The sequence below is a fragment of the Sus scrofa genome, chromosome 7 (assembly GCF_054392235.1).
Source record: "Sus scrofa isolate SSC_HxYL_T2T_F1_AM1 chromosome 7, Sscrofa_HxYL_maternal_Yorkshire_Landrace_v2.0, whole genome shotgun sequence".
NCBI classification, from domain to species: domain Eukaryota; kingdom Metazoa; phylum Chordata; class Mammalia; order Artiodactyla; family Suidae; genus Sus; species Sus scrofa.
This window is the reverse complement of record NC_139389.1, coordinates 14,512,412-14,534,243: the sequence shown is the minus strand read 5'-3', so window position 1 is coordinate 14,534,243 and position 21,832 is coordinate 14,512,412. Positions and strand designations below refer to the sequence as shown.

The following is a 21,832-nucleotide window of genomic DNA, read 5'->3' as shown; positions in this document are numbered from 1 at the left end:
TTACTTAGAGCTCTGAGAAAAGGGCCATTTTAGATCATTTTTCTCTTGAACTGATTTATTTTGGGCCACTTTGCTCTTTTATTCTGTTTATATGCCTATTATCTTACTCTCTTCCTATAACTATTCAATTGTTCCCGTTTTTTTTTTTTCCTGTCTCTGCATATCATCTAGCTCTGTTCCTATAACAGTTAAATTTGGTTTTTATCCTTGAACAAAATCCCAAGTACAAACATTTTATTCTATGTGGTTTTTCCACATTTGCTATAATGAAAAGATTGATTTGTACTCATGCATCTTATTGGGAAATTTTGTTAAGAGCAATATCCAAATCATTAAAATCCTAGTGTTATTAGCATTTTTAGCAGTTGCAATCATTCAAAAAGGGAAACAAGTTATTAACATGTGCCTATTCTTTCAAGACAACCATTGTCTATTTAAAGGTTAAAACCATATTTTCTGTTTCAATTAAGTGGTTAAACCACATTCTTTCTGAAAATTGGCAACATTCACATTTCAGTTTAAAATTTGACTCTAGCAAAGGCCCATTAGGGTATTTCTAGGTTTGCTATCACGTGTGAGTCATAGTCAAGGCATTTTCAAGGCATGGGCCTCAAAAGGGAGAATGGACCTTCTCCATGGCAGTTGTCCTAAATGGGGGTAGGGAGTGATTTTACTCCCCAGGGAATATTTGATCATGTCTGGAAACATTTTTGTTCATCACAACGGGGGAGAGTTGCTCCTGGCATCTGGTAGATAGAGGTCAGAGATGCCGAGGATGTTCTCAAACAGCAAGTATTACCCTGCTCAAAATGCCAGTAGGGTGGAGATTGAGAAGCTCTGCTTTAAGGAGCCTTCGGTTAGAAGGCTCCATAAAATTCTCCGGCAATGCAGAGGCAAAATACTGCAGGTTGAGGGAATAGATATTGAAAACAAACCAAGTAGGACTAGGTACTAAAGTTCTACCCGTTGAATCTTACCCGATTGTTAAAAAAACTTTGCAAAAGTTGGTGCATCTGAAGCTGCCACCAAAGGCCATATGTACAGGTTGACATACCAGCACACTATGTCTAAGCAAAGCCCAAGGTATTCACAGAGGATTATGGAATATATCAGAGTTTTACAAACGGTTATCTATTTGGAGACCTACCATGCTCTCTGAGATTAGTCTGGAAGGAACTCATTGGCCTTCTGAGAAAAATCTCAGGAACCCACCATTAGTAACATGATGTTAGAAAAAAAATCAATAATGGAAACATCATAGTTATAAGGAAGCTAGAGGAGAAGATTTTCTTTCACAAATATACATATCTAGCCTGTACTTCACTTCTTGTACCGAAAGCCATAAAAGAATAGTTCACATTTATTCAGACGCTGACTGGTGAACTATTGGGTATTATTCCATGAAGCACTCCAGGTATGTTGTTGGCCAGGACCCAGCTGTTTAACAGACTGTAGCATTCAGTGAAGCAGTGTGACAAGCAAGCCTGGGCATGTTTTTATTTGTATTCATGTGATTTGAATATGATTCAACTACTGTCACTTTCATTAATTAATGTGAAACTCATTAGTCCTAGTGTTATTATTAGAAATGTTCCCTTTCTAAGGCATTTAAACAATGTGCTGTCTCACTGTAGCTACTCATTTCCAAGTCATCATAGCAGATGACACAGGGATAGAGAAGCTGTAGTCCCAGACCCCTGATGGGCCTGATTTCTTTTCAAAATATTTCTATGAAATCGTATCTCCTGGGATTCGTTATGTCCTTCTTTGGTAACCATCAGGGATTCACAGACAAGTGTTCTTAGCCCAGGGGAAAGCACCAAAGTTGTTTATCTACAGAAATAGTGATGGCATTATTGATGGCGATATTTAGTCAAGGATATGGGAAAGAAGATGCTCGAATTTTAATGTATATTTTAAGAACTTTAATATTAACTATGTAGTCTAATAATTTTATAGTTAAAGTAAGATTAAAAGTGCAATCCTCCCTTTTAATTCAAAGCAAAATGTGAAACAGGACACATTACATACCAGTACTTTGGTTAATAAACAACTTGTTTCTTAGTTTGGGCATTTAAAAAAAATTCTCCAGTCCAAGTATCTTAGTCTCATCCACAGAAATAATCAAATCTTTAAATTCTTATCCAGTGTGAAAGTTTCAGGTATGCAAGATGGTAGGTTCTAGAGATCTGCTGTATCATCATGTGCCTATGAGTAGCAACACTGTATTGTTCACTTAAAATTTTAAGACCAATCTCATGTTAAATGTTCTTACCATAATTAAAAACAATGCTCCCTCCCTTAGCTTAGCCCTCCCTCCCTTAACTTAATCCTCCCTCCCTTAGCTTAGCCCTCATTTAGGCTGAGAAAGTGATGACACAGTCAGCGGCATGTCCAATTTCTTCTCTCTTACCTAACCTTAACCCTAGTTCTAAACCTTACTTCATCTCCTTCAATCAATCTTGTTTCTATCTCTCCAGGGAACTGGATTTCAAGAAACACAGGAGCTGAAGAGACAACTGTGTCCAGCTGGAAAAGAGGCAGTGGATCCATCTGGATGTCCACAAGATTGCCCAAAAGATAGACTCATCTTTGGATACCTGCCATATCTAGGTGGCATCAATGGCAGATCACAGTGGTACCAGACAGGTAAGACTCAATCATTCTCTATTACTTCCCTCATTATCCCCTCAAAAGCCATAGGGGTCAAAAACCACAGCTAGGAAGTACTGAAGAAATGACCCTGACCTTTCCCTGAACTCTAGGATTTCATGCCTGGGTCAGGTCCAAGGTAGAGGAAGGGAGAAGATTTATCTGGATAGGCATTTGAAGTCTTAATAGTCTAGACTAGAGTTGTGTGATTATTAGATCAGACTGAAGTTTTAATCCGCAAACAAGGGACTGGTTGTTTATCATCTGATGGGCAAAACCCGCCTAAAGGTTCACCCGGGGCAGAAAAAGATCAGTGCTTGAAGGAACTGAAGATGCAGTTTGAAGGGAAAATTATATTGTTTCATGCTTGTCTTCTACAGAATCCAGATTATTCAGTGAATCAGTTACTCAATTTTATTTTTGGTGGGGTGCCTGCCAACACAAAATGAACATTCCCTTCCTCGTTTGCACTCAACCATCAATACCTCCCCGAACACCTTTTCCAAGAAAAACTCCTTTGAAAACCCACAATTATCTGTCTTTACTCTGTCTTTATAATGTGGGCAGGTTTAAATCTGAGAATGCCAATGGACAAAGATGGTTAGACAACATATGAGTGCAGAATTATAAAGTTAAAAGTTGTCTATATATTTGTTCTGACTTAACCTCACTTATTAGGAAAATTAGCCTAAGCATACACTAAGAAATTACCTACTCAAACTTGATTACTTTACAATGAGGCAACTGGAGTTCAGCTAAAGAAACACACTTACCAAAACATACACAATAGGTGCTTACCACTAGACCCAAATCTAAAATATCTTATTCTAAAAACCTTGCTTCTGCCTTTCTTTAGTACTTTATTTGCATCGATTAAAATTTTTTGCTTCTTACCAAGAGTGTTCAGCCTAGACCACAGTGAAATACTACATACAACAGAACTAAAGTATTTAAATTCACATGTCGTAATGTAGAAATATACATATATGTTTCAACTGGTGGGGAAAAAAAGCACACAAATATTATGTATATTTCCCATCAGTTGAAACTGATATATTCAACTCACCATAATGTAGATGTGTTACTAAGGGAAATCTGTCCATGCAAAATTCACCGAGCTCTTGTGCTCAGCACACCGCCGTTACAGTAGCAAAGAATGCACTGGACTGCCCTTTTAGACACAGTACATCACGTGCACATAGGATCATTTCTGCACTGGGTCCACTATAAATCTTGCCAAACTAGGCTTACTTAGTGCCAAGTTGATAGGTATTGCCAATTTCTCTCTCACCCTGGAAAATTATAAGGGTTTTTTTTCCTTATGAGAAAAAAAGGACTCATAAGCAAAATTGTAAGCACCTGCATCCCATTCTTGGCCTGCCTCTTGCCTTAAGAACGACTTTGGTTGGCCTGCAATACCTGTGGGTACTTCAAGGACCATGGGCTCTACGGAAATTATTATATCTGTTCTACCCGCTGTTTTGGAAAAATTAAAAATACAACCTGCTTAGAGGAGAAATAATTTCTTTCAAATAATTGAACATCTGGGGATTTTAGTGGGGCATTTGGTGCCTTTAACATCTTCAAACAGAATGCTTTCTCCCAGTTCATTATTGAAATAATATGCACAGCAATTTATAAAGTGATAACAGAGCAGCTATTATGCTTAGAGACAGAATCCTTGACTGGATAAATAAGTAGACCTGAGTTAAGTGCAGTGTCAGTCTTCCTACTCTTTAATACTGTAAGCCACTGATCTCTCAGACATCTTTAAATTTTCATGTATTTGGACTGGGGCCATTTGGTTCAGGTAGCCTTGTTAAAAAGGGATTTGCAGGTCTTTGCAGTGTTACAGCCCTGCCAAATTAGAATAACTCAGGACAAGGTCAATGTCTAGGACTCACTTGTATTAAATCAGCGAGTAAGCTTATATGCATTGCAGATTCCTGGCCCATGAGATCTCTTGTCTAAAGCAATCTGCTGAAAGGTGATAGGGTTGAAGCATGGGCTAGACAACATGCATATGGCAGAAAGTTTGTAATATTCTAAGTGGCATCAACAGTGTCCCCTTGGGTCGAGATAGGAACAGTATTGGTAAATCGATAGTTTAATTCATGTGAGACAAGACTATTTATCAAAACTCTTACTTATTAAACAGAATTCTGCTAAACAAAATCCTTTGCTGACTTAGTTGGCAGGAGCCATCTTGCATCATATGGCATATCCTACTCACATTAAAACAGTAATCAACAGCTACAGTCTTCTTGCATTTCTGCTCCAACAGAAGGTTTGCTAAACAGACCAAGTGTTTCCCTTATGCTTAGGCACATGGCTATTAAGTAAATTTTGACAAATTGAATTATAATTATGGAAGATTTGGAGAGTAGTGACATTATTCAAATATTAAGTCATAACTGAACTCATTAAATCATATGCAACATTCAAAAAATTTGCAGAAAACTACAGTGGCTCATCTAACTTTAAAAGAAAAATGTCTTTATATAATGGCTGATTAAAAATGTGGAGAGAGAAATTTATAAAACAGTCTTTATTTGAAACCTACCTGGTTTTATTCAAAAATGAAAAACAAAGATAAAACAATCCATTATCTCTCTTTTGGTTCTAAAATATTCTTTGTGCTTCCTATAAAAAGTGAAAAATAAAAACATTAGTTTTAATATACTGGTAACTTTCCCTGAACTTTCATGTTCTCTAAAGAATGAAAGAGAACTTCAGTGAGATAACAAAGAAAATCCTCCCTGGTGACCTTATAAACCAAGGGAAAGTGTCAGCAGCAGACTTACCCATCTCAGTAATGATTTCCTCACGTCTCATGGCATCTTCCATTTTCTAGTCCTCTAATTCTATGGCTGGGAGTTACAATCACTGCCAAGAGATGGGAATTTCTTAACCTTTTCCAAGGTATCTTCCTGAAGACAGCAGAACAGCTACAGCATGGCTACAGTGCTACTTGTGGGCAGATTACTCTCAACACTTACAACCTTATCCTTACAACTTCCGCCCAATGAATATTTCTCAACAGGTACAAAAGATGAGATTTCTAGGACACTGGGTAACTAAAAGTATACATGTTTGTTTAAGAGACACTTAACAATACTTCTACTTCTTGCTACCTGGATGAGGATGTGGGTTTACCAGGGATGCATTTGATTCAAAGATGCCTTTATTTGTAAATATTCTCTTAAATGGAAGACAGATAATTAATGCCAGTTCTTCGACAATAGAGATATTGGACACATAAGCCTAAATAAAAAAGGGGAAAAGCTGAGCAGTAATTAATCTATTTTCTCAATTCTGATGGTATTTTACCTTCTTAGAATGTGACAGCAACTAAGTCATACAGAGACCAAGGAAAACCTTTTGTCAAAGGATAAGGTGCATATGGACCTACACTTTATAGCCTCCTCACTATGGGAAGTTCAGTATCCTTGACTAAACGTGCCAGGTAACCTTAGCATTTTACGCTAAGTGTTTGTGGTGAGGGCTGTCTCTTTAATCCACAAACTATCTGCCTTGATGCAGTAGATTAAACTTAAGAACAAAAGAAAGGAAAAATGGGTCAAAAAATCTCAGTTATTCTTGGAAGAGGGGTATGAAAGAAAAGATTCCATCTTGGTGTCTGTTGTGAGGTTGGCTGAGTGGCGTCACTCTCAGTATGTTTTAGCAGTAGCTGAAAATAGTTGTGGCATCCTAGAAGTATTGCCTAGATCTATTGGTATGAGTCCCTTCAAAGGGCTGTACAGGGTCCTTGGCTTGATTTAGGGTTCCCTAGAATGAGTTCTTACACAATACTAAAGTCAAATTGAATTTCTCAGGCAAGCGTGATAGGTGTTATTACCTTCAACTATGTGTATACTGGGATGGACCTAGACTCACAGTTCAGGAACCACGCAGATAAGAGATCCATTGACAATAAGTAATTTGAGAATTTTAGACTTTTATCCCCTGAAAAGCATGTCAGAACAGGGCTCTAGGGTTAGAGGGAAAGTATTGCTGTTCATTCAAGTCCCCACTATTATTATTAGATGTTCCAAGAGTTAAAGCTTGTCCATGCCCTCTCCTTTCTAGTTTCTGCTAGATCCTTCTGCTTCCTGAGCTCAAATTGGAGCATTCCAGCAGTAACTAAGCATCAATGGCTAAGAAAACCCAGTCGCACTGTCAACCACATCCTAGTTTCTAATAAGGTTAAATGACCAATTCCCCTTCAAGTTCTAGTTCTGGACACTAAGGCAAGCAAAGGAATTAGTTGTCATCCTCTAGTTTAGTAACCGAACTCTTAATTATGTATCCTTACATTCATGTAGTACTTCGCCCCTTACAAAATATGTTCAGGAAAAAAATTTTGTTTGTTTTTTGTCTTTTTAGGGCTATACCTGCAGCATATGGAGGTTCCCCAGGCTAGAGGTCCAATCATAGCTGTAGCTGCCAGCCTACAGCACAGCCACAGCAATGCCAGGTTCAAGCCGAGTCTATGATCTACACCACAGCTCATGGTAATGCCAGATCCTTAACTCACCGAGTTAGGCCAGGGATCGAACCCGTGTGCTCACGGATGCTAGTCAGGTTTGTTAACTGCGAGCCATGATGGGAACTCTGAAAATTCTTACTGGTTCTTCACAAAAATTTGATGAAAAATTTTATCTCATTATGAATAAGAACACTGAAGCATGGATTAAGATCCAGGAAACTTGACAATAACCTCAGAACTCTTTCAACTCTTCTACAACTGCTTCTTTCACTTCAGAAATCTTTAGTTTATTTACAAGTAATTTACTATATTGTGAATTATGGTCCATAAAGACATGACTCTAAATTGAATTTACTCTGGTTAAACTATGGTTGCCCAGGGCTTCATAGTCTCCCTCCACCCTTAGTCAGTGTGTGCTCAGGTAATACAAGCAAATTCATTTTACCAGTTTCCTAAGCAAAACATAATCACAGAGGTAAAAAAATCATTGGGAAAAAATTCATACAATATATGAGACCTCATCCAAACCTGACATTGGTAGTGGCTTCCTTCTATAAGAATGTATGCTTCCAAAGCATCTCTCCCTAGTATTTGTGCACTAAACAACTCATTCATTGGAACAGGTTTTTTTCTTATCCGAAGTGCCAAAGTATAATAGTGAACATGACATAGTTCCTGCAATTAAAGATTTGTAGTCTAATAATCAGGCAGTAGAGTGAGGGACGTGCTTATCCACTAGGGATAACCCCAGCAAGTACAACTGCAGAAAGAAAGGTCCTATGTAAGTCTTTGAGAGTCAAGGAAGCAATGCCCCAAAAGTGATGTCTGAGAAGAAAAGGACAGGTAGTAATTGATGGGGGTTGAGAAGCGAGAAGCTGAACTTATTCCGGCTTGGATATACTCTGTGACCTGGGTATTTCTCTCTTAGCTACACCACAGCTTTTTACTACCTGTTGGTTATTGTTTTTGTTTTTGTTTTCTAATTTTATGAACTAGAAAAGGTATGTTCAGAAAGTTTGAGAGAGTCATCCAAGGTCACATAGCTAGTAAGTGAGAAAGCCAAGAACTAATATAAAGTCTGTATGAACACTATGGTTTTAGAGAAGAAAGAACTTGATGGAAGTCAGCAAACTGGAATTCTATTCTGTCACCAAATTCCTATGCAGCCCTCAACGGGTCGCTGAACAGCTATGCTCTGCTTCCCTTGTTTGTAAAGTGATAGCAATTAAACTAGATGATCTCTGAAGTTTCTGTTTTTAGTAGCTGGATACATTTAACTCTTTTCTCCTGCTCAGATCAATTCAAGTTCAAGGAAATCCTGAAAACTAAAGTGGAACCACTAACATGTATCTATAACAATAATAATTCACCTCACAGACTCTTTACCTCATAGAAATAGATATAAGAGGAAATACACCACAATACTCTCTAAAGCATAATATAATTTTTGACATGATGAATGTGCTATTTTGGATTAACCCCTGTTTTGGTTTAACAAAGAACGTTGCAAAATGATTTCACTTCTGTGTTTGTTGGGATGGTGAATGGAGAATCAGACCTATTAAAGGATTTTTGTGGCTGCATCTCAAATTTTTTAAATCGCGCTATGTTTTTATTTTTCAGTTATTGTATAGGTTGTGGGAAAGCTAACACTTTAAGTATGATGAATAAGACAATGAAGCTTCATCAAAAAAAAAAAACTCAGATACTCAGAGAAATAAATTATTCAAATACAAAAATGAGTGTTCCTTTTGTGGCTCAGCAGTTAAAAAACCTGACTAGGATTCATGAGGATCCATGAAGATGCAGGTTCAATTCCCGGCCTCACTCAGTGGGTTAAGGATCCAGTATTGAGGTGAGCTGTGGTATAGGTTGCAGACATGGCTCGGATCCTGTGTTGCTGTGACTATGGTGTAGGCCTCTGGCTACAGGTCTGATTCAACCCCTAGCCTGGGAATCTCCATATGCAGCGAGTGCAGCCCTAAAATAGCAAAAATAAAAATAAAAATAAAAAAATAGAAGATGACAGAAAATGAACTGTTCAACAATGTTTATGAGCTGTGAATTTTCAGGGTTCAAGTACAGATATTTTGTAAAGCTAAAATCTTTTCTTATTATTTTTTAATTGTTATTTCCCCAATACAATTTTTTTTCTACTGTACAGCATGGGGACCCAGTTACACATACATGTACACATTCTATTTTTGCACATTATCATGCTCCATCATAAGTGACTAGACATAGTTCCCAGTGCTAAACAGCAGGATTTCATTGCTAATCCATTCCAAAGGCAAGAGTCTGCTTCTATTAACCCCAAGCTCCCCAACCACCCCACTCCTTCCCCCTCCCCCTTGGCAACCACAAGTCAGTTCTCCAAGTCCATGATTTTCTTTTCTGTGGAAAGGTTCATTTGTGCCATATATTGGATTCAAGATATAAGTGATATCATATGGTATTTGTCTTTCTCTTTCTGACTTACTTCCCTCAGGATGAGAGTCTCTAGTTCCATCCATGTTGCTGCAAATGGCATTATTTTGTTCTTTTTTATGGCTGAGTAGTATTCCATTGTGTATATATATACCACATCTTCCTAATCTAATTGTCTGTCGATGGACATTTGGGTTGTTTCCATGTTTTGGCTATTGCGAATAGTGCTGCAATAAACATGTGGGTGTGTGTGTCTTTTTTAAGGAAAGTTTTGTCTGGATATATGCCCAAGAGTGGGATTGCTAGGTCATATGGTAGTTCTATGTACAGTTTCTAAGGTACCTCCATGCTGTTTTCCATAGTGGTTGTATCAGCTTACATTCTCACCAACAGTGCAGGAGGGTTCCCTTTTCTCCACACCCCCACCAGCATTTGTTATTTGTGGACTTATTAATGACGGCCATTCTGACTGGTGTGAGGTGGTATCTCGTGGTAGTTTTGATTTGCATTTCTCTAATAATCTAGGGTTAAAATCTTTTTATGAAATATTTTTAGTGATAAAAAGAGTATTTGTAACAGAGTTTTAAATATATCTTTCCCATAACACTGTCTGTTTTAAAGAAGTTTATTTTGGTTACATCAGACGTAAAAAGTGTAAGTAATCTTTATATGTCTATAGCAATTTATCCTGATATAATAGATGTCAGAACATTTTTCACCTATATTATTATTTTTAACCTCCCAATATCATGTAAGTTGGGTAGTAAATTAGTTTTTTTAGGACGGCTATAATAAATTATCAAAATCGAGGTGGCTTAGACAGTAGAAATTTATACTCTCATAGTTCTAGAGGCTAGAAATCCAAAACCAAGTTGTTGGCTGGGCCAAGCTCCCTCTGGGACTCTGGGCAAAATCCTTCCTTGTGTCTTCCTACCTTCTGGTGCCTTCGTAAATCACTCGGCCTTCTCTCTGTGTGTCTCTACATCCAAATTTCCCTCTTCTTAGAAGAAAATCAGTGAAATTCAAGTAGGGCCCACCCTAACAACTTCGTCTTAACTTGATTACATCATTAATGACCCTGTTTCCAAATAAGGTCATATTCACATTTCCAGAGATTAAGGCTTCAAGGCAATATTTTGCGGATTACAATTCAACCCATGATAGGTGGCCTTGGTGGGGTAATTATTTTCATTTCATAGGTAAGGAAACTGAGATGAGGAGCACCTAAGTGGCTTCCCTAAGATCATACAGACTGTGAATAACAGAATATATACAGGAACCCTGTCTTCTAATACTTAAACCAGGCTTATCCTATCAAAGAAGTATTAGGGTTTTCAGTTGGTTTGCTTAGAATCAAAACTTACATCACTCATTTATCTAGTCAGCTGTCTTGCCTCAAATCCAAATCACCTGAGTCTCTTGAAAGATGCTGGGGAACAGTCTAGGTTATTACTTATAAAAATAATATCCAATTGGCTTTGAGTATAATTATACCTCACTGTATAACTTTGATAGGGAAAATATATTTACTTCCTGAAAAACATTTTATAGTGTCTACTTTAAGCTAACTTAGGTGTGGAAATAATAGGCCATTCTTTAACTACCTCCATTCATAACCCCAGACATTCTTTGGGCTGCTGTGAATGGTGCTGAAATAAACCTGAAATATTTTGTGGTAAATGGGACAAGCTGGAACGTTTCTCTTAAGTGAATATGCCAAGAAATATTTCATTTGGGGGTCATAGGATAAAAGAAACAAAATTGAAACATGAATTCTTCAGGTGCCAACCTAAGTATCCCAAAGAAACTGAGCCATCTCTCCTTTCTCAATTCTTTGTCCTATTTATCAACTGTGTCCTCCAGCTAGACAGCAGTCTTCATAGACAGCTTTTTCCACTCTGGGATTTCACTTATTTACTGCCATGCTGGTCCAGCTATGAAAAAAAGTCTGTGGGCCAAGGAACAAAACATAAATTAAACCATCCCTCAGCCTCTCCTCTTTAATTTAAGTGATTTTTTTTTAATAAAAATCTATTTGTGAGGAACTCCCCAGGAACTCCTTTGCATGGGCAACTGCATATTGGTTGAATGAATGATGTCTGATTGAAGGGAGCTTCACTTGATATTACAACCTAGAAATACAGGCAGCAGAAAGAAGTTCAGGTAACTAATAAGACACAAATGGTAAAGATTTATAAAGCTAATGAAAAAATCTAAGTATACATGACTTTTGATTTTGTATGTTATTTGCAAAACTGAAGCCATTGGCTTTTCATGATATAAACTGGTCATTGCCTTTATTTCCTTCATTTATTAAATCCTTCACCAACATTTATTGAGCATCTACTATGTATCAGGCACTCTTCTGGCATTGGGTAAGCAGTGCGAAGTAAAAGAAACAAGGCCCTTCCTTTTATCATAGTAGACACTTCCCATTTCCAAAGAAATATTATAATGATCTAAAAAGGACAGTGAGATAGAAAAGTGACAACACTTGGAATTGGACAGCATGGCTCAGTCACTGTCTGTGGGCCTTCTACACTTTTGGAACTCAGGTGACTTGTTTACAAAAAGAGAAAAAGGGATAAATAAACTTTAGGACTTCCTTAAATTCTCCCCCTCATCTTAGCTACTCCTTCAATCATCCCCACATGTCAGGCCTAACAAATTGCTTCTGATATCTGGATCTTACATTAAGGATTTCTCCAGAATTCAGGTATTACAGGGAAGGATGAAAATGCAAGGTCAACACATAGTGAAGCAGAGCACAGGTATACAAAGTCTCCTCCTGCAGAAGAGATGTCAGGCATCAGACCAGTATGTCTTGACCATTGTAACAATATTAGCTGAGACATTAACATTGCTTAGTAAAATAGCAGTCCATAAATACTATTGCACAATCCTAAAATTCTATATGATGTCATTGAATGGAGGTAGCTTTTTAAAAGAAAAAATTTTTAAAACAAAAATAATGTCTTTTTTATCTGAAATTTGGTTACGTTTTTCTCTGTGGGATACAAAGATCACATTATTCTCTTATTCATTTGATTTCCATAAGGGGTAAGGACTATGTCAATCTTGTTCACCACTCGAACTCCGTACTTAGGATAGTGTCTGGCACTCAGTAATATTGGCAGAGTGAATTATTAACAACTATAATAACTAAGAAAAAACTATCACTTATAAACAACATCCTTAAGGCACTCCCAGGAATCATTGCAATGTTTTCTTCCAAAAGCCCAACAAAATATTTTTAAATGATCTTAAATATAATTTAAACAGAGTTTTTATCACATGACTTGCTCTTCGTTTCCCTTTCACTCTTACCTGCCCTGTAAATGTTTCTGCTTCCCCATGTCTTCCCAGAACAATCTGTGGGGCCTTTCTACAGCACCTGCACAGTCAGCTGAAGAAACCAGGGCAAACAGAAGCAGTTTGAATCTATTATCAGTGCCATATTCTTAGAAGATTCCCAATCCCCAATTCCCTGTTCACCAATATAAGAAATTTATACTAAAAACACTGGCTTTAAATCCCTTTTGCATCCATGAAATAACAAGGTAGACTTATGATGGAGCATGATAATGTGAGAAAATAGAATGTGTACATGTATGTGTAACTGGGTCACCCTGCTATACAGTAGAAAAAAAACTGTATTGGGGAAATAACTATTTAAAAAAATAATAATTACAAAAAATAAAAAAGCAAGGTATAAAAATAAACATAATGATGCTAGTTTCAGAAGGAATTTGGGGAAACATTGTTTAAACATACTGTTAACCGTTTAAACAGTGTTTCCCGAAATTCCTTCTGAAACTTTATACATATATATATACACACACATATGCACACATACACACAACAATGTACTTTCTTTCTTAATTCCATAAGGATCCTAGAGTGGACTCATCTACAATGTCGCTCATCTAATATTAAGACCTTATTCTACATCACAAGGTGTGGATTCAGAGAAAACTTTATTTTAAAACCTATGCCTGGTCATTGCAGAAATCTTTAAGGCACCCAGTCACAGTTATGCAACACTTATTATTCAGGAGTCTGCTCCACAACTATCAATATGAGTAAACTACTTTATAAGACTTAAAAATCTGGTTAAAAACTGAGAACTCATTGGCTGTATTTCCCCCACAGACTATTCATTAGGAGTGGAGGCTTCTTCAATTCCATTTCTATATCGTAGGAGCATCTTGATGCAAGTCTAACTCAACTAACAAATGGAAAATCTCCAGCTTGTTGGTCAGTATTTAAATCTAGTTGACAGAGCAAATAAAGATGTTACCATATCTGATACTTTTTCCAGAAGCAAAGTTACATCAAGAAAGTTAAGGCTGACCTTGATTTGTAGATAGAGAAAAGAAAAAAAAAGTATGAATTAACAAAATAATTGCAAAGGTCAAGCCTCCAATGGATGTGGTTAGTACCCTCAATTTTCCACTATACTTTGTTCTATTAACATTGTCTTCAAGTATTGCTTTCTATTGTGAGTAATGGGTTGTGAGTTAATTCATTAAGAAACCAAGTTCCGGAGTTCCCGTCGTGGCGCAGTGGTTAAGGAATCCGACTAGGAACCATGAGGTTGCGGGTTCGGTCCCTGCCCTTGCTCAGTGGGTTAACGATCCGGCGTTGCCCTGAGTTGTGGTGTAGGTTGCAGACGCGGCTCGGATCCCGCGCTGCTGTGGCTCTGGCGTAGGCCGGTGGCTACAGCTCTGATTCGACCCCTAGCCTGGGAACCTCCATATGCCACGGGAGCGGCCCAAAGAAATAGCAAAAAGACAAAAAAAAAAAAAGAAAGAAACCAAGTTCCCACTCAGAATAATGTTGTTTAGGGTACCTGGCACAGAGCTCAGCAACAAGAAAGAAAATTCTCAATGTATGTTTTTGGTTAGAAGAATATGAGGCCATTTGCTTACTGAAGAGGCACAGTGAGAAACAGCATTACCTTCTACTATTTAAACCTTTCAGGTCAAAAAAAGAATCAGTTGTTCTTAGAGAAACAGTGTTACATGGTAGAAATCACTTAGACTTTGGGATATAGAGACCAAGATTAAAATCCCAGTCTACCAATTATTTTCTCTGAGCCATGAATTCAATTCTCAATTCTTACTTCTTAAAGGGAAAAGATACATCTCCATCCTGAGTTGTAATGATTAATTATAAGTGAATAATATAAATATATTATAAAGCTCCTACCACATAAATGGCATAGATGCTGCCAAATAAAGTGTATCTATAGTTTTTGGTTCAAAATGGCATAACTAGTGATGACAGTTGGAAGTATAACGAGGCTCATTTCAGTACAATGAAGAAGCAATTCTCTGTAAGTCCTCTGTAAGTAAGTTCTACCCAAAGATCACATCAACTAGGTGGCTTATTATGAGGTGGTGACTTCCCCTTCATCAAGAGCCTTCAAGCAAAACCCAAGTGACCTTTTACCAGGCATGATGAATAAGGAATTAAGTATAAGGCTTAAATTCCAGGGCCCTTTAAATGCTAAGTTTCTCTGATGCCTTGAAATTCCTGATATATTTTGAAATAATGAGCACAATTTTTCTGATTATTCTTGAAAAGAAAGGATAATAGTGTTAGACAGAAGGAAGGAAATTTGTCATAAGATATTGAGTTTGGCTTAAATGGTGACTTTGCATGTCCAAAAAATTAGTATTCAGATTCATGATTTTTTTTTTTCCTACCAACAAGCTTTAGAAAACTAGAAAGATCTAAATATTCCCCAGCCTCTGGCTTCCAGTTTTCTGTTTAAATAGCTCTCACAGCAGTTCCACTTCTTTTTCTTTCTAGTTGAGAAGCAGACATGACAAAGGTAGTGAAGCCAGAGCTGTTGGTTAGCCCTAGGAAAACATCCATTTACATCTAATTCATCAGGATATGTCCTGGGAATTCTCTTCTCCAACCCCCTCTCAGTTTCTCAGTTGGCTGAAGTTCTCTCTCTTCTCCCTACTCCACCTAAAAAGAGGGGGGAAAATATTTCTCCTCATCTCATGAACAATTTTTCTCTCTTCTCTGAAGAGTCAGCATACTCAGCCCTATTCAGAATTGTCTACTTTAAGTCTCTCAAGGCAATTTCCAAACAAGACCATTCTGTGACCAAATGGAATCCTCATATCATCTGTCAAGAGAGTTATTTTCTTCATTTCACTGCAATGCACTCTGATACAGTAGTGGAATGATCCTAGAGAAGGGCAAAACCTAGGGTGAAGTGGAGAGACATGGACCCAGGTTTCCATGGAGTGGCCTTAGGATGCTCCGTTAAATCCTTGAAAGTGTGTGCAAAATTTTATGGGAGTGTGCACTTTGTTTAGGAGAGTCCATGGATTCACCAAATTCTTACAGGAGAAAATATTTCCAAATAACCTATTTTGATAAGGGTCTAGAATGCACACTAGAGTTCATAGAACTTTTTGAAAGCCACCAATAAAAAGATAAGTAGCTGAATAAAGGGAGCAAAAAAGTTGAATATTTGAAGAATATATATACAAATTTCTCCAAGAATATATACAAATAACCAATAAACACATGTATAAGTGATCAACATCACTAGTATTAAGGAAAAGCAAATCAAAACCACAATGAGTTACAACTTCCCATCTACTGAGATGGTTACAACTAAAAGGACAGACAACAACAAGTGTTGATGTGGATATGGAAAAACTGGAAGCTGGTTCTTTCTAACAGGTAGAATATTGACCATAAGTTGGCAATATAAATGGAATATAACAAATTACTGATGTTGTAGATATGAATCTAAAACCACTCTCATGAGCATCTATAGCTACTTGAACCTAGATAAGTAACTATCAATGAAAAAGTCTTAAATTTGGTACCATTGACACATGGTAGAATCTTGAGATTGTGTTTCTAAATTTCACATATTTTCTAATCTCACAATGAAGAAATGATATTTCCCTCATGGTGTTGTTATGAAGAATAATTGCATAAGTTAGATAATTTGAGTCTTTGTCTAACATATTGTCTGTGACTTTAATGTTACATCCAAATGCCTTTCTATTTATCAAATAAAATGTTAGTTCAAAAAGGTGTTTGGGAGTTCCCGGCATGGCTCATGCCTCAGCAGTTAATGAACCCAACTAGCATCCATGAAGAAGCAGGTTTGGTCCCTGGCCTCGCTCAGTGGATTTGGGATCTGGCTTTGCTGTGAGCAGTGGTATGGGTTCCAGATGAGGCTCAGATCCAGTGTTGATGTGACTGTGGTGCAGGACAGTAGCTATAGCTCCAATTAGACCCCTAGCCTGGGAACCTCCATATGCTGCAGGTGTGGCCCTAAAAAAAAGGTGTTTGGATGTGTTGCTAAAAACATTGTTTTATTCCAATAAAACTGAGGCCCTATGGACCTAAAACTTATTTGAAAGTCAAATAACCTAGAGTTTTGATTACTTATTGTTTCATAACAAGTTAACATAACAAGTTAACTCAAAGCTTAGTGGTTTAAAATAACTATTCCATTTTGTTCATGACTTTGTGGGTTAGGGATTTGGAAAGGGCTTGGCTGAGGGTTTTTCTCTCTAATCTGTGTGTCATCAGCTGGGGTGACCAAGGCTAGAGGATTCACTTCAAGATGGCTTAATATCAATGTAGCTGACATAGTGCAATTTGTGTGCTGTGTGTGTGCGCCTGTCTGTCTATCTTTCCATGCAGCAACTCATCATCCAAGGATTCTCCATGTGGCTTAGGTTTCTCACAGCACTGTAATCCCAAAGGAGTCACATTTCTTGAGTGATTCTGGTTTCGAAGAAGGAGGAAGCAGAAGCCACAAGGTCAATTAAGACCTATGCCTAGAACTACACTGTCTCACTGTGTTATATTTTACTGGTTAAAACAATCATAAAGCCTTCCTAGATTCAAGGGAAAGGGAAAATACACTCTATTTCCTGGTGGAGCCTGGCAAGATCACATTGCTGAAGAGCATGTAGGATAGGAGATGTGTTTGTAGTCATCTTTGGAAAATAAAATCTGCCACAACCAAGGTCTCATCTCAATGCAATTTTCATTAACCTCTATAATGCTCCCAATTAACCTATATCTAAGCCTATACCTATGAATGTACATATATCCATATTCCTACTCCTATAATTGATTTCATTGCTTGAAAAAATGCAGGAACTGGACTAGAGTTCTACTCAGAATCTTTTAATTGCAAGGAACAGAAACTTAACCAAGTTAACTTGAGAAAAATAGAATTCTCATAAGAAAACACAATAGACTGCCACTGCATCAAGCAAACTTATGCCAGCTATGCTCCTTGACCTCTCTTAGAATGTTGGACGGTGTGGTTTTCCTTTCTTAGGCAAGTAGAAGCCTTGTAACTGTGATTTAATCATTGTCCAAACTTTTCCTCACAAGCCTATACTTTATACAATATATCAGTCATAAACTCCAGTTAAATATTCTTTCCTAGTTCCAAATTAAAATTCCACAGAAAATCAACTATCACCTCTCCCTATCCCTTGAGTCTTTCACATCTTTCTATAGTAGGCAACCACATAAGCCTCTTGCTACTCCAAGGACTGGTTGTTTTTTTAATCAAGTACAACCTTTTATCTAATCAGCAGTGGCAGTTAGGAAATGGGGAGGCTGGTATCGAAGATAAAGATGATATCACTCGGTACATTAAAAAAATGACCATCTAGAAGGCAGGGTAATCCATGAGTAATCCAACCAAATAATCTCCAAGATCATTCTGGCTCCTAGTGTGTATGGATTTTAGAAAGATAATTTCCATTAGCTTGTGCAGTAACGCAATAGTCTGCTCATTTCACAATGCCTCACAGAATGGTCTAAAAAAAAAAAAAAAAGCTACTGAGCAGCTTCCATTCCCTAGAGAGGAGAAAGAGTGCTCCAGGGACCCAGCCTAATTTCCTATAGCCATTCTATTATCCCAGCTGTATCTATGGTTTCTATTAGCCCTTCTGTGCTATTGATCAGCTTGGTCACAATGAAAGAGTTTTATTGAATTCCAAGTAATGGAAACTCATTACACAGCCTAGATAATTAATTACCAATTCTTTCCTTTTAGTGAAATTGAAACTGGCTGCGGAGAGCAAGCTGAGTGAGCCCAGTAATGCAGCCTGTTAGAAGCTTTATTTAATGCGTATGAGGAACACTCTACACTGGCCTTGGAGATGTGTTTGATGTACTGCAGACCCTTGAAACAACCAGAGTACTCTCTTTTAAAATAAACCATCTTTTCAAATGGAATCAATTGAAAGGAGGAGGCACTTAAACCATAAAAAGTAAAAATATCAAAACAAAAATATAAATCATATGAGGATATGGATGTAAGGCATCACTTCACTAGTACTTTCAAAGCAGGCCATCAAAGTGCTTTTTCAAGTCCCTGAGTAAGTCAGCTTAGAAGGTGGGTTCATGCCTTCAATTTTGTCTTTTATTTCCCTTGCGTCATATGACTTCTAGGTACATTGCCAATGAAACTTTCTTTTTTGCTTGTTGTTTGTTTGGGTTTTTCTTTTTCTTAGCTGTACCCACAGCTCATGAAAGTTCCCAGGCCAGGGATCGAATCTGAGCTGCATGCTGGATCCTTAACCAATGCACCAGGCTGGGGATCAAACCTGTGCTGTCTCAGGGACAACACTGGATCCTTAATCTGCTGCACCACAGCAGGAACTCTCCAATGTAATTTTCAAATAATGAGCTACTAAACAGGCATTAACACCTAACCTGGGATGGACTGAAGCCTGAGGAAGATGGTTACTAATAATAGTTGGCATTGACCAGAAGCCTACTATGCAGCAGGCACTGTGCTAGGCCTTTTGCATATGTCATTTAATTCTCACAACTCTACATTCTAGGTTATGTTAATACCTGTTTTGAGGATGAAGATAATAAGGCTCAATCAAACTGCCCAAATCATAGGACTATATTTCTATAAATCCAAATTTCAGTTTGAAAAACTGATTAAGCCTATCCAATCCATTATGCCACACTACCTCTCCCAAAATTAGTATGATAAGAAGATATTTCAAAAATTGATCACAAGAAACACTGAAAAAGACTTGTGGTTTATACAGAGTTCAAAGTGAAACATGGAAAATATATTATGCCTAAAATAGGAAGAATAAGGGAAAATATTCTTTTATTATCATCACATTCCTTCATATGGAAGCTACTGGTGACCACACAGAATGCAATGGTAATTTGCGTTTTGCAGAACTGGCACTATGATATTTGAAGCTTGGATAGTAAGTATAAAAACTAGAAATGATAGACTTCCGAAGTCTTATTCAATCCTCTGCGTTATAAGATGTAGAGATTTGTAAAATTTCAATTACATTGGATAGATTTGAAGACAATTTTTTTCCAAAAGAAGCACAAGTCAGACTCCAAGCAACACCGATCTGACCTTAATATTCTTCATTCTCTGTATCAAACTCTATCATAACCACAGCATACTGAACTCTGAAGACGGTATGCTATTTCATTCACTGACATATTTCTCCTACCACCAGTTAAGTTCACTGCTCATCTAGAGTCAGTAGTGTTTGTCTCCATACCTGCTTGGACTAATTGTACTTATTATAGTGATTATATCATTTAATTTATTATTATATAAATCAATGAAATGAAGAGTGTAAAAGGTAAGAGTTGTTGGTTGTAGTGAAAAAGGAAAAAAGATTGAATGCTTTGTAATACTTGAGTTTTGCTTAAAATATTGTTGAATTGAGTGTGGGTAAGACAAGAGTTAAAGATTAGGAATTGTGTAAAAACATACAATTATTCTGTACTTAAATTATTTCACAGGTACTTCTAAGGGCTGTCTCCAAATACAGAAAATAAAGATAAAAATTAGCTAGCTATGGGTAGAGTTTATGTAAGTAAACTAATTCAGATATTTTGTCATTGACTCAAACTCACTTAATAGCTCTGGGCCCTACTGCAAAGTATGTATTTCCAATTTAAAAACAAAAAACAACAACAAAAAAACTTTCATGAAACATTTTTTCAATCCCCCAAATAGCCATATATATTTTTAATTAATGAGTTACCAATTAGCCAGCTTGTCTGGGCTAAGAGGATTTCTAATATATCACAGATGTATACCAAGATTAATTTAAAGGAGGCAAAGTGAGACCATACCATATACATTTTGCATGCATTACTAACATCCTTTTTGGACACATCTTTCTTGTCCTAAAGCTCAATACCTTTCTGTAACTATCTTATATCTAAAACCCCCAAACTCCTCATTCCTCAGCCATCTGGCTGGCACTGAATTTCTACCTTTCATTGTCTCTCACTCACCTTTTCTCATACAGATCAATTAAGGTCCTTTGGCTTTTTCCAAGTCTGCTCAGCTTATGAAAGGCCCAGAAGGCCCCAAAATGGAAAATAAGAACCTCTTTTAAAAAATTAAGGAAAAGGAAATGTTATATCTGCATATATTTAATATTTTATCCCCTTTACATTTGAGTAACTAACTTGAGCAGACGTCTATTCATTCTGAGGAAGCCTCCCCAACAAGCCTTTTACTTCTAAAATATAAAGCAAAGGCCCTGGGCTGAAATGAATATCTTCAGAGAAAGTTGTCACCCTCAAGCAGCCAAGCTCTGCTTTGATAATGAGGTGAGAAAATTAAAAATATTCTGTGTGGGAGAGAGAATTGCATGTAGATTTTCAGAAGTGTGGATTGAGTGATAGGGCCATGTGGACAGTGAGGCATTGACATGGAAGCTTCTTAATCAGGACCTGACTTCCAGTGGTTAGAAGATCAGGGGCCAGAAGCTGACAGAACAGTTCTTGAGGTATTTGATGTGGTTCTTGACATAATCAGGGCTAGAGAGGAAAGGAATATCTGCAAGGTGGAGGAAGGATGTAGCGTGTAGATGTGTTTTTAGTTTATAGAGGCTGGATCACAGGATTAGAAGGTTGAAGTGAGGATGTGATGATGAAGCCAAGTGGCTATCTAGATATCTGTGGGAAGAATATTCCAGGCTAAAGCAACTCCAAAGTGCCAATGTTCTGAAGAAAAAAAAAAAAAAAAAAGGTTCAGTGCATTTGAGGAATAGCATGGAGGCCAGGTGGCTGGAGCTGATTTAGCAAGAAGGGCAGTGATCGTAGATAAGGTCAGAAAATGAAGGACGACCTATTACTTTGTGGGTCACTGTAAAGACACCTTTTACCCTGATGTAATCAAGAAAACTAGAAAGAGAACAGTGAGACGGATTTAAAAGTCCATACAAAACTGAACATCAT

At 37.3% G+C, this 21,832-nt stretch overlaps 1 protein-coding gene across 8 annotated transcripts in view; it reads right to left on the bottom strand.

Moving 5' to 3' along the window:
- LOC110261733 (uncharacterized) overlaps window positions 1-21,832 on the bottom strand; it is a 1,083,992-nt gene that overhangs the window by 712,519 nt on the left and 349,641 nt on the right. Inside the window, exons 7-10 of one of the 8 annotated variants that reach the window (XM_084967491.1) lie at window positions 12,896-12,974; window positions 12,261-12,356; window positions 5,457-5,538; window positions 3,065-5,295 (exon numbers count right to left, since the gene is read on the bottom strand). The exons of 6 other annotated variants lie outside the window; for them this stretch is intronic. Coding sequence is in view for 1 of the 2 variants with exons in the window: in XM_084967488.1 (XP_084823614.1) it covers window positions 5,517-5,538 (22 nt within the window). In the remaining variant the exon portion in view is untranslated. Of the gene's footprint in view, window positions 1-3,064; window positions 5,539-12,260; window positions 12,357-12,895; window positions 12,975-21,832 lie in introns of those variants that run through there. One more of the 8 variants, XM_084967488.1, reaches the window with a different exon arrangement.